This window comes from Corvus brachyrhynchos, unplaced genomic scaffold (genome assembly GCF_000691975.1).
Source record: "Corvus brachyrhynchos isolate BGI_N302 unplaced genomic scaffold, ASM69197v1 scaffold229, whole genome shotgun sequence".
In the NCBI taxonomy this organism is placed as follows: Eukaryota; Metazoa; Chordata; class Aves; order Passeriformes; family Corvidae; genus Corvus; species Corvus brachyrhynchos.
The window spans coordinates 292,500-306,510 of record NW_008240042.1 but is presented as its reverse complement, the minus strand read 5'-3'; the positions used below and the strand labels follow the sequence as shown (position 1 = coordinate 306,510).

The window sequence follows — 14,011 nt, the reverse complement described above, 5'->3', positions numbered from 1 at the left end:
TGCTTTGTATGAGAGGGTATGATGCCGTTTGGCTTGCCTTTAAAAAAACTCGTCTCTATCAACTCTCTGCTTATGTATCCTGCCTACTTGTAGGATACCTGTTTCACTGAGTCAAGGCGTTCCTTCAGAACCCAAACTGAGTTCTCCTCACCGACGACATCAGACAAAATACTTTTGTGTTAAGTTGGGGCAGGCTTAGGTGACTTGCCCCTGATGTTTGTTCTCTGCAAGTTATTCTGCCTTCTGCGGTGTTGCTTCAGGGTGCTAATAACTCCTCTTTTGTTTTTGCAGTGCAGTAACGATAGCGAAGAGGATATGTTTGGTGACTATGACAGCTTCTATAGAAACGATTCATTGCTGGCTCAAGTGGATGATGTTGAGCACAAATACCTGCAGGACAAAAATACGGATGTGAAAGCAGCTGGAGAGATCATACTTGGGAACCTTCAGGCAGGAGCTCACCAGAAAGAGCAAGATAGCTTTTCTGCTTCAGAAAATGTGATTGTCCTTAAAAGTGACAAAGAGCGTGCTTGCCAAATGCGTGACAGTGACCCAGCTGATGGTGATCAAGAACTGACTGAGTCTATTTTAGATGACTTGCCATTATCACAACTTGTGTATTTTGAAAAAATGGATGAACTTTCTTCTGCTTTTAGAACATCTCCAGTCTCAAAAGCGGGGGATGAATGTGTGAATTTTTCCTCGGATAAAATTAGGGGCCCATCGTCTTTTTTTGCTGGTGCTGAATGCAGGAACAGACCTACTGACTCTTCCTCACACTCAAAGTGTGTTTTAATTAAAACTGAGAGTCTCAAAGATCACCTGAAAAGTGCTATGACTGGAAATGCCAAAGCCCAGACTCTGCAGGTCTCTAAAACCAAGCAGCTTAAAGAAGCTGTTTTATCTGAAGAGATTTTTGTGGCTAAGAAAACTATTGAATCTTCTTCTCTTGATATAGGCCCTTTTTATGGATTACCTAGCAAGGTTAAAGATTTATTCAGACAACTTCGAGGGATTGAAACACTTTATGGTAGTGTAACTAATGGTCTGTTGGAAAAAAAGAATTGCTAGTGGAGTATTGTTTGTTTCACCCATTATGCTGTAAAAAATATTTAAGCTAATGCTTTGTGTAAACCACACTGGAAAGTAGTTGCTCTGTTTTAGCAGGTGGCTGTTTTGGTGTTTTAGATGGATGGAATTGGTGGATGGTATCCAGCTGGATTATGGAATACCTTGGAAGCCACCATCACTGAACGCTTTAAGTGCTTTATTGGGGAAAAGCTCTCAAACACTGAGCTTAAAGTATTCTATATGAAACACAGGGATTTTGGTATCAACTAACATGCCCCTGGGATTGCTGATAGTACCTTTTTCATTTTTCAGAGTGGCAGCACGACTGCTTAATGTTAGAATCCCTGCAGCAAAGAAAGAACTTGATATACTCATTGCCAACCGGTGGTGGAAAAACTCTTGTAGCTGAAATAATAATTCTCCAAGAATTACTCTGCAGGCAGAAGGATGTTCTGATGATCCTGCCGTATGTTGCCATTGTGCAAGAAAAGGTCTGGATACAGTATTTCTGATATGCTTTTTTACTTGCTCACTTGCCTGGTTTTCAGCAAGCTCCCGTGGCTTTTATGAATATATGGTGGGAAGTGAGTGACCTCTCCTAAGTGCTGCTCTGAGGGTCAGTAATTTTGTAATGGAACAGACATAAATGATGAGGTGAAGATGTTGAGTTATGAAGTAAAGGGTGCTGAATTTTGAAATAATGGCTTTTTGTGATGTTTTGTGCTGCCCAGCTTCCTAAGGAAGTGATCTTGAAATAAAAACTAACATTTTTTGGCATAAAGGGAAAGTTAGTTTCAGAGAACAGATGAAACCCAGTTTGATAATATGTGTAGATGCTTCAGTTTTGTAGCTGGAATAGGTATTCTTAGCTAATACATGTTCACTAATTCAAGCAGCTGATTGTGATGTGGGTTGGTTTTATGTACATTGAGTTCTTGAGGCAGCTCTGAAATCCAAAATGAGCGTGAATTTATTCTCTAATTGATTTTCTCTTATAGGTTAGGGGTTTATCGAGTTTTGGGATAGAATTGGGTTTCCTGGTTGAAGAATATGCAGGAAGTAAAGGAAGATTTCCACCAATCAAAAGGAGAGTAAAAAAATCTCTTTATATTGCTACTATAGAAAAAGGACATGCTCTGGTGAACTCCTTAATCGAAACAGAAAGAATCGATGACCTCGGCCTGGTTGTGGTAGATGAGGTAGGCCACAAGACGTACTCAGATTTATCAGATGCAAGTTCTTTTAGGTTTCTAATAAGCAATTATATAGGAAGGAGCAGGTTTTTGCTTGATTGGTTTAGCCTAGAGTGTTCATCATGAAATTACTTTTGTTTTTTGTGTTCTGAATTGGTACATGATTCTGTAATTCTGAAAGTTATTTTTCTTTAAATGAAGCATTTATTGCTATTTCAGAGTAATAAATTTTATGTTGAGAGATCTACTGTGGTAGTGGTTGATGGTGAATTCCTGCATAACTTGTCATTTAGAAGTCTCTAATGGGTTACAAAAATGCATGAAGAATTTTAATTGTATGGAATGTATTTTATGAATCCCAGAACTTAATTCTTAGAGATGTAACCATGCAACTTTGTGTCTGGCGTTAATAGTGACGCAGTGAAACATTGACAAAAAAAGAAAAATACCAAGTAACATTTGGCTGTGAGAATTGCCCCTTGCTGTGCTTTTAAGTGGTGGGGCTGACTTGTGCTACCAAGGGTTAGTTGTGGGGTTGAATAACGTGTATAGCATCTAACAGGGATTTTAATTCATGGACTTCTTCAGGCTGACTGACCATACTTTAGCACTGTAGCTTCTAAACAGAGGGCAGCTGAAGCACTAACTTCTAGTTTTTCTGGAAGCTGGCTGCTAGGAATGCTTTTACTCTAAGGGCTGCTTAAAACATGTTTTGTTTAAAATTGCCTTAGGCTGGTGAATACAAAGATCTCCATGCTGACTGTTTAGTGTCAGGAGTTAACTTGTCAGTTGTGCTCTAGTTAAATGGAAGGTAAATCTTGTTTATGGAAGGTAAATCTTGTCATCTACATTTGCCCTTGAGTCTGTTTTTCTGTGATTCTTAAATGCTTTTTAAGTGAGGTTATATATCTGAACGTAGCAATCCAAATTTACAGGAGGGATATCATGAGGAAGTCCAACAAACACAGTTCTGTAGTATTTATTTAGGTCTATATATTTTGGAGGTTGTTTTAGAAATACTGGTAACTCAGTAACATTCTTGCCTTTTCTTTTTCCCTTCTGTGCACAGCTGCATATGCTCGGTGAGGGCAGTCGTGGAGCAATTCTGGAAATTACTCTGGCAAAAATTCTTTACACCAATAGTAAGTCATGGCTGCAATTAATGTCATTAACATTTCATAGTTGTGGCCTCTCTAGAGAGAAGTCATACTCTCACTTTCTGGATTTGTGCTGTTTTGGCTGCTTTTGAAAAGCACAGCATGACTCCATGTATTAACAGCATTTACTCATTAAGTGTTAATTGACCCGCTAATGTTTTTGAAGCTCTTACAATAGGTCTCTGGAAAATCTTGAGTATTGTCAAAAGTCTTCCATTTCTTTGTAGGAGCCCTTTAGCCATTCCAATTAAATGCTCTGTTTTTACATTTAAGTCTCTGGTAATATTTTGTAACTTAGTATTATTTCTTAGTTAGTTAGTATTTCTTTAGTAGCTGCCTTTCCCTTCAAACCTGCTACTTTGGCACCATGAATGACTAATGATGAAGAAGGAGTCTTATGACTGAAACACTGAGCAGAAGTGTTAAAAAATGGTAATGTGACAACAAATTTACTTTAACTTCTTGTTTGACAGAAAAGACGCAAGTCATTGGAATGAGCGCGACATTAAATAATGTTGGAGACCTGCAAAAGTTCCTGCAAGCAGAGTACTACACTAATGATTTCAGACCAGTATGTATACAAGTTGCCAGGAACTAGTAAAGAAGATATTTGCCCTTAAATTATAGTAAATCTCTTTAGGATTGTGTCCCAGCTTTTGTGCTGTGTATAATATAAGGCCTGCTATTGCTCTCAATTGCTAACAGTACAATAAATAGTACTGTGCACTTCTAAATACACAAATGCAATACCCTTTATATTGCTGTGCTAAGGCATTTGTTTCATTTTAACCAAAGCAATTCCTAAATTACAGCTACTGTGATGAATCATTGCAGTCCATTTGATTTAACTGGAATCTGTGCTGCTCGGGCTTGTATGCTGTCAGGACAGCATGGTTTATGAATAGTTCATGGGATACAATATTTGGCATTCTCCATTACGATTCCATGCTTTATCAAGGCAAATAATTAAAACAATGAACTTCTTTTAAAAATTCTAAACTGTGTGCTTGTGTACAAGTATGTGTATGGCCTGTGATGCTTAGAAAAAATCTGTAGCTGTACATCAGCAACAGCTTTAGAGAAAACTGAGTCATTTAACTGAAGTTTCTCTTTGTGGCTTCTATCTTGCTAGGTAGAATTAAAAGAATACATAAAGATACGAGATACCATTTATGCAGTTGACAGCAAAACAGAAAATGGCTTTGCTTTTTCACGTCTCCTTAATTTCAAGGTAAAAACAAAGTGCATATAGCTTCTTTGAACTGTTGTGAAAGATATTATTTTACACTGATTTGCTTACAGACCTTTTACTAGAGAAATTACTTAAACATGATCATTCATTTGTAGTACCCATGAGAAAGAAGTGGTAGGCTTTGGGAAGGAAAAAAGCCCTAAAATACTGAATGCTTAACTTGATTTTCACTTCTTTTTTACTCTTCAAGGTAGAGGTTTCTTCAGTATTTTGACATGTGGAGAGTAATGTGTTTGAGTATTCCAGATACTCTATGTTTTCTGTTTGGGGATGGCTTTTCTCAACAGTTGATCACTCTTAGTTCTGAAAGAAGATATCTTTTGGGGAGTTTGCCAGCTTACTACTGCCTTGTAGGGATTCATTTCAACTTTTACAAAGAAAAACGTGTCTTATGGTAGACTGCCAGTATCACAAGTGTTGCTAAAAGAAAATTAAGTATTAAGAGAAAAAGCAAAGAATTTGATTTGTGTATCCATGTATCCCTCAAGTTAGATGTCTTTCAAGTGAGGATTGGGAGAAAACCTTATCCTACAACTTCTTGGAATTGCATCACATTGAATCCAATGGGAGTATTCAAGCGATGGTTGAGAACAAGTATTGAATATTTAGGTTATGACTTAACTTCTAAATTTAAATATTTGTCAATCTATGTTTGTTACAGTATTCTAGTAATCTGGAGAAAGCAGATCCTGACCACATCATTGCACTGGTTACTGAAGTTATTCCTAAATATTCCTGCCTTATCTTTTGTCCCACTAAAAAGAACTGTGAAAATGTGGCTTCAATGGTGTGCAAGTACCTCAAGAAGTAAGTTTCTGTCTTTTTTTTTTTTTTTTAAATTATAGGTGAGATAATTGCTTACAATTTAGGATTTATTGTCATCTAGTTTGCAAATGTCTTTCCCTGGTGATTAGAAGTAAATACTTTGAACATGGAATCATATAAAGTTGCTAACTGCATAAGTGATAGCAAACTGTGAAAGGCTTATGAAACAAAACCTTTTAAAAAATTCTTACTTTTATACCAAAATAGTTGAAAGAAATTATTGTCAGAGGACAAACACTAAAGAAAGTAAGGAAACGCATACTAAATTAATCTAACTTTGGCACTGGTTGCTGGAAGCTTAGAAAACAAACATTTTTCTCTATAGCCTGGTATCTGGTCATGTATTTTAGTAGTCAGTTGAATATCTGTGTTCCATACCCGCTTTGGAAATCTAAGCTGTAAAATGTAAAGCAGGCTTCATTAACAAGGAAGATAAAGTAAGACATAAGACTGACTTCATTTAAATATGATTCTGTCAACTCATAATGATCTAGCAAAGTGAAATTTATGTAGTAAGAAACTATATTAAAATGAACGATCCCCTCCCTTGCTATCAAAATTGAAACCATTTTAGCTGTACCTATAACCTTCACTACTGGCCCTATATCCTTTGTTTGGTGCACTCAATATCTACACCCAGCCAGTATTTGATCCCTTCTGTTCCTGTGCTTCCAAACAAGAAGGGTTCTATTGCAACTAAATCAGCCTCCTGTGTATTGCTGCTTTAAAGTTACTGGAAATAACTATTTCTCCAATCTAGATGTTAGAGGAATGGATGATGAACAGAAGTAGACAGTAAGCGTGTCTCCTGGTTTTTATTTTCTTTTTAGTTAATGATTGGTCAAAGTCTAAAGAAATGTTTTTCCTCCTCCAAGAGAATTTAGAGCTCACAGGGAGAAAGAGAAACAAGATCTCATCAAGAACCTAAAGAGTATTGGAAATGGAACTGTCTGTCCTCTTTTGAGGCAAACAATTCCTTTTGGTATTGCCTATCACCATGGTGGCCTTACAAATGATGAAAGAAAAAGCATAGAGGAAGCTTATTCTTCAGGTGTCCTGTGTCTGCTTGCTTGCACAGCCACTCTAGCTGCTGGAGTCAACCTGCCAGCTAGAAGGTCAGTAACAGAAACATTTAATTTTTGCATAGACTTTTTGCTTTGTAAAAATAATTGTTTTAATAACTTGGAAATCTCAGTGCTATTTAAAGTGTGTTTCTGCTTTTACCAGGAAATTGGAAGTATAAGGGATTTTGTGTTCAACTTGGGACACAAGACTGTGCAGTATTTATGTAGGAGAAGTGAATCAGTAGGAAGTACGTCAGAGTATGTAACTGAAGAACACTTATCTAAATGGATTAAGGAAATTTTAATAAATTGAAAAATGCTTCAGTGTTTTTAGTAGGGTTATTCAAGACAACAGTGGTTTCTTTAGATACTGCCCTAAGAACAGTGTTTAAATTGTAAAATAAACCTTTTCCAAGGAGTTACAGTTGGAATATGTTTTAACACAAAAATGTATTATCTTTTCACATACAAGTTCTGATTATGGGGCTGCTGTACCTTGTGTGACCAAAGACTGCTAAGAATCCACTTCTGTGTGCACATTTAATACACCTTAAATAATTTAATGCTTTACAATTGATCTACACATCTGTCCAAAGAGGTGCATTTGATTTTTATTAGTTACTAGGTAAGGGGCACATACAAAGAATGATTTTGAATTTGTAACATTTTATTGCTGCTTTAGTAATTCGAATATAAAGCATAACTTATTAAGGGCTTCTTTGTAGGGTGATTCTCAGGGCTCCTTATGTTGCCAATGACTTCCTGAAGAAGAATCAGTATAAACAAATGATTGGAAGAGCTGGTCGAGCTGGTATTGACAGTGCTGGAGAAAGTATTCTCATAGTGCAAGAAAAAGACAAACACTTGGTAAATTTTAAAAAGCTGTTGGTAATTTAAATTGCTGGGTTAAGATGGTGGAAAAAACAGGAGGAGCTGAGCTGCCTAGCTTAATTTTTGGTCACTTTTTAAAAATGTGAGTATTTGACTTATGTAATAGTATCTTTATGTGGTTTGTTTTCAGATATCAACTGTAAACCTCAGATGTTTACACTTATATACACAATTCAGCTTATAAAGAAAATGGGGGGGGGGGTAAGTGTAAAATTAATGTATGAATATTCCTCTGTACTAATATATTCCTTGATCATTTTAGGTTCAGGATTTAGTTCACAGTCCTTTGGAGAATTGCTACAGCAATCTTCTGCTGGAGTTGACCAAGGGAATGCAGAGCCTGTTGTTATCTTTGGTTGGACTGAAGGTATCAATTAAATCTTCTCTGTGAGTAACTTAAGTGCTTGGAAAATGCCAAGAAAATGTCACTTGTTGAGTCTGTAGAAAAAGACAGACTGCTTAAACACTTGGACTTACAAGTTCAGAACAGCTTCTAATCAGATAAGGACAAAAATTTGATTAATCTTTTCATTTAACTCACTTATTAAGTAATCATGTAACACAATTACTTTATGTGTAAAAGCAAAAATTACATCTACTTTATTATACTATACAATATTAATATTTCTATTTTTGATACTTGATTCAGAATACAAATAAAACAGTGGAAACGAGTTAACATGATGCAGTATCTGTAATAATAGAACAGATGGAGAGCAGTCCTATCAGATCCACCACCGAGTATCTATCATTCTATTTGTAGGGATGTATTCTTACAGAAACACAATCTCCTCCTTTATTCGGTATTTTTTTGCTATATCTTATTAAGTGTGTGAAATTATAACTTCAAATATGCTAATCATTTCCCAACTGATGCAGATAGCAGTTACCCATGAGGAAGTGGACAATTTTATGTGCTGTACATTGCTGGGTGTTCAGCAGCAGCTGCTGCCCAAAGAGAAGAGCCTCTCAGAGATAATTAAAGATGGGCTGGAAAATCTAAAAGAAAAAGGACTGCTAAAAGGAAGAATATCTGAGAAGGACCACAATTCCAAATGTTTGCTGACAATCACACCCTTGGGTAAAGCTACATATAAGGGTAAGGCTTTTTTTATTCCTCTTATTAAACTGCAATGAAAAATGAGTTGCAGAGAAACAGTTTTACTGCATGATGTACTGGAGTGAAAATGGGAGTGAAGCAGCCCATGACTGAACACAGTGGCAATGATATGTAATAATATTGATCCCAGTGGGAACAAAACCAGAACTATACCCCTTAAAAATGACTTAAAGATTTGATTTAGTTGTTGTAATCATAGTGACTCAGGACCTTGTTTTATAATTCATTGTTATGAACAGGTTATTTTAACCAGAAGGATTTATTGGAAAGCTTAAGAGGGAAAGGGAGTATATGACATGTAGACCAATTGTAATAAAAAAAATATATATATAAAAATCTCTTTTCCTGTATATCGTAAAGATTTTGGGGTATGGAATGCAATTGAAATAGGATTAATCTGAAGGGTTCCTTCAATCTACAGCATTATTGCAGGATTTCATTAAAGCCAAGGCATTTTGCAAAGCACTCCAAAACCACACAGAATGAACATGCATGGAAATAGGTGAGTGCCTCTCCTCAGTTTGGCTTCACTGCTCATGTTAGGTCAGAACAGTTATTCACATTACAGATACTTCTCTCCAGTTCAGATGGCGTAACAAGCTTTTGTGGAAGACAAAGACTGATTCTATGTTAAAACGTACTTCATTTAACTCTGTGTGCCTGTTTATAATTGTACTTACTCTTACCCTCTGTGCTTATTCTAGGCTCTATAGACTTGGCATACTGCAATCTCCTGTACAGAGAATTGAAGAAGGGTTTGGAGGGGCTGATTCTTGAGAGCAATCTTCATCTCCTATACCTGGCAACTCCCTATGATTTGACTTCGAGCTGTAGCCCAGATTGGATGATATACTTGAGACAGGTGAGAATTTGCTAGCAAACATGCATTGGGGCATTCAGTAATCCTGGGTATTAAATTTGCAGGGGGTTTGTACACACAGGACATGTTGTGGCGTAACAATTTGATGGGAAATATGCTAATTTTTTACTGGGGAAGCACTAAAATCTATTTAATTCTGTTAAAATGCGGCATTCAGAGATGGACAGTTACAGATAATTCAAACAAGTAGGCAAAGAAGCCACAGATCTGCCTGTGACTAGTGACTGTAGTACTACTCTACTGATTTTACAGAGATACTGAAAAGTATTGTTTCACTGTAAATAATACACTTGTGTTTCCTATAATATGAAAAGAACTAAATATCTGAAAATTCTTTATAAAATCTTATTTTAGTTCAATCAGCTAAGTGCAGCAGAGCAAAAAGTAGCAGATATTGTGGGAGTACCTGAAAGCTTTATTACAAAAAAGGCTTCTGGTCAAGCCATCAGAAAGGTAGGTTGGAGATTTCTCATACCTAAGATAAAAGTTTAGTCATTTCATTTGATTATTTACAAATTCTAGATTATTTTTCTGCTAGTGTTGTTTATTACTGTTCTGATTGTTAAAGTTCTTTTAACCTCCTTGGTTGGTTTTCTTAATGTTTTAATGTCTTTGTGTGTAATATAGAAATGTTTTAAAGCTGTGAAGGGAGTAGAGGTGAAAAGATTTGCCTTGTAGTACCAAGAGAACACCTGCAGTGTGATACTGGCTCTGCATTCTAGCTTGTTTTATTCCTAGAATGTGGACATGGCTGTGGTGAACAGGCTCTACCTGACGTTTGTCCTTTATACCTTACTGAAAGAGACCAATATATGGAGTGTTTCGGAGAAATTTAACATGTCCCGAGGATATGTGCAAAATCTCCTCAATTCTGCTGCCTCCTTTGCATCCTGTCTTCTACATTTCTGTGAGGTACTGTGTTAAAAGAATGGAAATAAATTCTTTGTGGTTTGGTTTTGCAAAATCTGGAGTTTGGCTCTCTTACTTTAGAACTGAATACAGGTGTGGTATTTCACCTTTCCTGTGCAAAAATGTTTCTTCACCTTTCCTGTTCAAAGTTATTTTTCCTACTGAGCAGAGCATGCTCATACAATGACATTTCCGATAGTAAAAGTAAGCTTTATGCACTGAGAATGTGAAAATATACAAATTGTACAGGGCATTGATTACTGTCAGTGCTGTTGGGGAGATAATTGAAATAATGCATTGCTTATCCTTTAGAATTGCCCCAGCTTTGGGATGTTCAGCTGAAGAGTGCTGAATACATCTCTGCAACTGTCTGAAAGGATGACTAGAAATAATTGTGCTTCCCCCATCTGAAAGCCAAATATATGCTTGTTGCCATAGGAGAGTTTTGTCAGTCATATTCCCCAAATACAGAACTTTGGATCTGATTTTTAGCCATCTTTATCTCTGCAGGAATTGGAAGAATTCTGGGTTTATAAAGCCTTGCTGACAGAACTTACCAAGCAGTTGACATACTGTGTTAAGACAGAACTCATCCCTCTGATGGAGGTAGCAGGGGTTCTAGAGGTCAGTAAACGTGGCTTGATGAAACTTTTCAGTGTAAACTTGTGTGCTAAATGTTGCTGTGCCTTTCAAGTGTATCTGAAAGACCAAACTAATTTGTTACTGGGACTCCATCATAATGTGGATATTCTACAACAGCCTGGAGGTTGGAGGAAAAGTGAGCTGTTGAGGAAATGGGAGCTGGAGCCAATGTTTTTCTTCTGGCTGCTGCCACAGCAGCTGTGAAAATACTGTGTTTGGACAATAATTTAGCTGTATACTTAGTTGGAAAACAGAGTCCAGGTTTCTTTTGTGGTAAGGATTCTTCAGTTCATGGGAGTAAAGAGGAATAAGAATTTACATATTTAAGTTAGAAGATCCTTACAGAAATATGCAAAGTCCTATTGGGAACTTTGGCAATCATTTGCAGTGCTGCATGCACTTTAAATAAGAAATTTAACCAGTCTCTGAATCAAAGACTCCTATTAGAATAAAAGCTCTTTTGGGGCTTCAGTCCAAGGTTATGCTCTTCGCAAAATGATTTAACTTGCCTATCCAGCCTATTGTAGAATCAGTTTGTCAGAAAACCATTGAATTTAGTGGTAGTAAGGCTTTAATCTGAGAACAAGACAGACACCTCCAAAGAATGTGGGACTGTCGTTCCTGTCAGTGACAGTGAATGCAGGAAACATGGCAATAAGAGAAGACAGCAGAGTTGGTATCATCTAGGCTCAGAGAAAATAAAGGCAAATGGATTCCTGAGAGCCCAGTTAAGATTGCTGGGGTGGTGAATCTTAGTGGTAAAGCTCTGCTTTTGGGCTATAAAGATTCTCAGTGAGTATTCATGTTAGAAAGAGAAAAAAGGGAGTTGGATTGATATGCAGAATGAAATGTTTGAGGTTGGTGTAGAGGTTGTCATTTACCAGTAATTCTTATTTCCTGTTCTGATAATCTAACACAGTTTTGTACTTTCAGGCACGAGCAAAACAGCTTTACAATGCAGGGTACAAAACTTTAGCTCACTTGGCTAATGCAAATCCAGATACTCTGGTCAAGATGATTGAGCACTTGTCACGACGTCAAGCCAAACAAATTGTTTCATCTGCAAAGGTGAGTTAGAAACAAAGGTATAAAAACCTGCTTCAGAACTCCCAGTATGTCAAAAGTGGATGTCTGAATGACATTACAAGGGAAGGATTTGGTTTACTGGTGAAGGCACTAGAGTATGTTTGTGATCCAAATACTGATCTGTACTAAGAACAATCTGTTGTATACAGGATAGTGCCAAGTGGTGCTGCTTTTCAGAGGGGCAGCAAAGGGCAAAAATGCTTGACAGCTTGTCTGATGAAATGTGGGAATTGAATGAGTACAGTGGTCTCTGTGCTGGAAATGCTCAGTTCTGCCAATATCTCAGGACTTATCTTACAGAAGTTCTAGTGGTAGTTGTGACACAAGAACAGGACTTCTAGGATTGTAGAAATGGAAACCAGCAAGGTGCACAGTTAACCTCACCTATTTAGGTTGCTTTGTCATGCCCTGTTATTCTTTCCTTTCTTTTCCATTTTGAATATGCCGGTTCTGTAACAAACACTGAGTTTTGTCTAAACAAAAACATGCAGGAAGTACTTTATCAAGTGATGGTATTCTCTATCTCCATTCATTATCTGCTGTTGCAATGGCATTGGCTTCACATTTGCACATTTGATTCTACTAAAAGAGCAAGCTCTTGGTGAAGTAAGGGAATGTCCAGAATAAAAGGATGCGTGGTTGGTGTAAAAATAAGGCAGTCAATTAGAAAGTTTTGGTTTGTACATTCTCACAAAGTAAACATGCTAACTTTGGGGGTTATGCACTTAAAAGGTCACATTCAGATAATATTGCTGTAGGCTTCTTGCTGCTTTTTTATTTTGCTGCTGTGGGAGCCAAAAGAAAGTGATATATGCAGATTCCTTATCTACACCAATGCCAAATCTAGCAATCTAGCCTACTCTTATGGTCAGATATTAAATTCATGGAGTTTTCTCTAACTGGGAAGTTAGAAGAGTGCTTGCATGGGGTCCTGTTCTTCTCCAACTGCCAGCAACAAACTGTCAGGGCAGTGGATTAAACAACTGCTGATATCAGGAGTCCTGTATGTCTGGTGTAAAATGCTGTAGTAAGAAATTTCAAATAAAGGAAGAAGTTGGCAACTCAGCAGGCACAACTTTAAAAATGTTTACTCCAACGTGGAAAATAAATATCTAAGGTTAATAATGTTCCTTAATAGTTACAGACAAAACTGTTTATGTTCTGTAAATTTGGCATATTGTGTGATGGCAGAATCCAGAAAACCAACTGTGTGCTGTATGAATTTTTGCGTGACTGCTTTTTATATGGGTGTACTCTAATCAGAAAAAAAATGTTGGTGCAAATGTTAGTCCTTTGAGGCAAAGCTGCTGCAGTCCTGGGAGCAGCAGCAGAAGTCTTTTACAGACCCAGGTGCAAGTTTGGAAAGAAACACTGGTGTTTTAATCTGTCTAAGAGTTATAGCTACTGCTTGTATTTGTTTTCTAATTTTTGTTTCTTTGTTTTTTCTTATTGTAGATGCTGCTGAGTGAAAAAGCTGAGGCTTTACAGGAAGAAGTCGAAGAACTCTTAAAGGTGCCAACAGATATCCCAGGGACCCACTGACTCTCATGAAGAGAAATCATGAATCCAAAATCTGGATATTTTAAAGTTTTTTACCTCTCCTGTTTAAAGATGCTGTAATTTAATAAATATTTAATGCCTTTTGTATACCACAATTTTGAGTGAGTTCTGAGTTCAGAATGTTTCCTGGAAAGTGGACTTCATTTGAAGGTTTGGATTATGAACTTCTTGAGCAATAGGACAGAATCATAATTCATTCCTGGTTTTAGACATAGCCCTAGGAGTGCTTTGGGGGTTGGACTGACTGCCTGGTGTGTACTTCTGCTGGGAGCTTATGTTCACAGCTCACTTATATAATATCTTTGGATATTCCCTTTAGTACACTTGCACTTGAGTGAGCTACTCCAAAGTTCCTGCTTGC

The 14,011-nt window shown here is 37.0% G+C and overlaps 1 protein-coding gene across 2 annotated transcripts; it reads left to right on the top strand.

Moving 5' to 3' along the window:
- Positions 1-6: 6 nt before the first annotated feature.
- Positions 7-13,745, top strand: HELQ (helicase, POLQ-like). Of its 2 annotated transcripts, XM_017744247.1 has the most exons (18): positions 7-16; positions 292-1,030; positions 1,384-1,562; positions 2,070-2,270; positions 3,334-3,406; positions 3,895-3,992; positions 4,554-4,652; positions 5,335-5,480; positions 6,374-6,613; positions 7,288-7,429; positions 7,716-7,820; positions 8,333-8,552; positions 9,278-9,435; positions 9,808-9,906; positions 10,192-10,365; positions 10,873-10,986; positions 11,938-12,072; positions 13,546-13,745. In XM_017744247.1, exons 2-18 carry the CDS (start codon positions 316-318, stop codon positions 13,630-13,632), a joined length of 2,985 nt encoding a protein of 994 aa, XP_017599736.1. In that variant the 5' UTR covers positions 7-16; positions 292-315; the 3' UTR covers positions 13,633-13,745. The 2 variants fall into 2 exon arrangements, with proteins under 2 accessions (XP_017599736.1, XP_017599737.1); XM_017744248.1 differs by lacking the exons at positions 7-16; positions 1,384-1,562 and having other exon boundaries at positions 877-1,030.
- Positions 13,746-14,011: the final 266 nt, after the last annotated feature.

Excerpts from the sequence above, each read along its gene's own strand:
- HELQ (XM_017744247.1), top strand. The coding sequence starts at position 316 with ATGTTTGGTGACTATGACAGCTTCTATAGAAACGATTCATTGCTGGCT. Across the intron at positions 1,031-1,383 it reads AGGGATTGAAACACTTTATG|AGTGGCAGCACGACTGCTTA; the intron begins GTAGTGTAACTA and ends TTCATTTTTCAG. Across the intron at positions 7,430-7,715 it reads AAGAAAAAGACAAACACTTG|GTTCAGGATTTAGTTCACAG; the intron begins GTAAATTTTAAA and ends TGATCATTTTAG.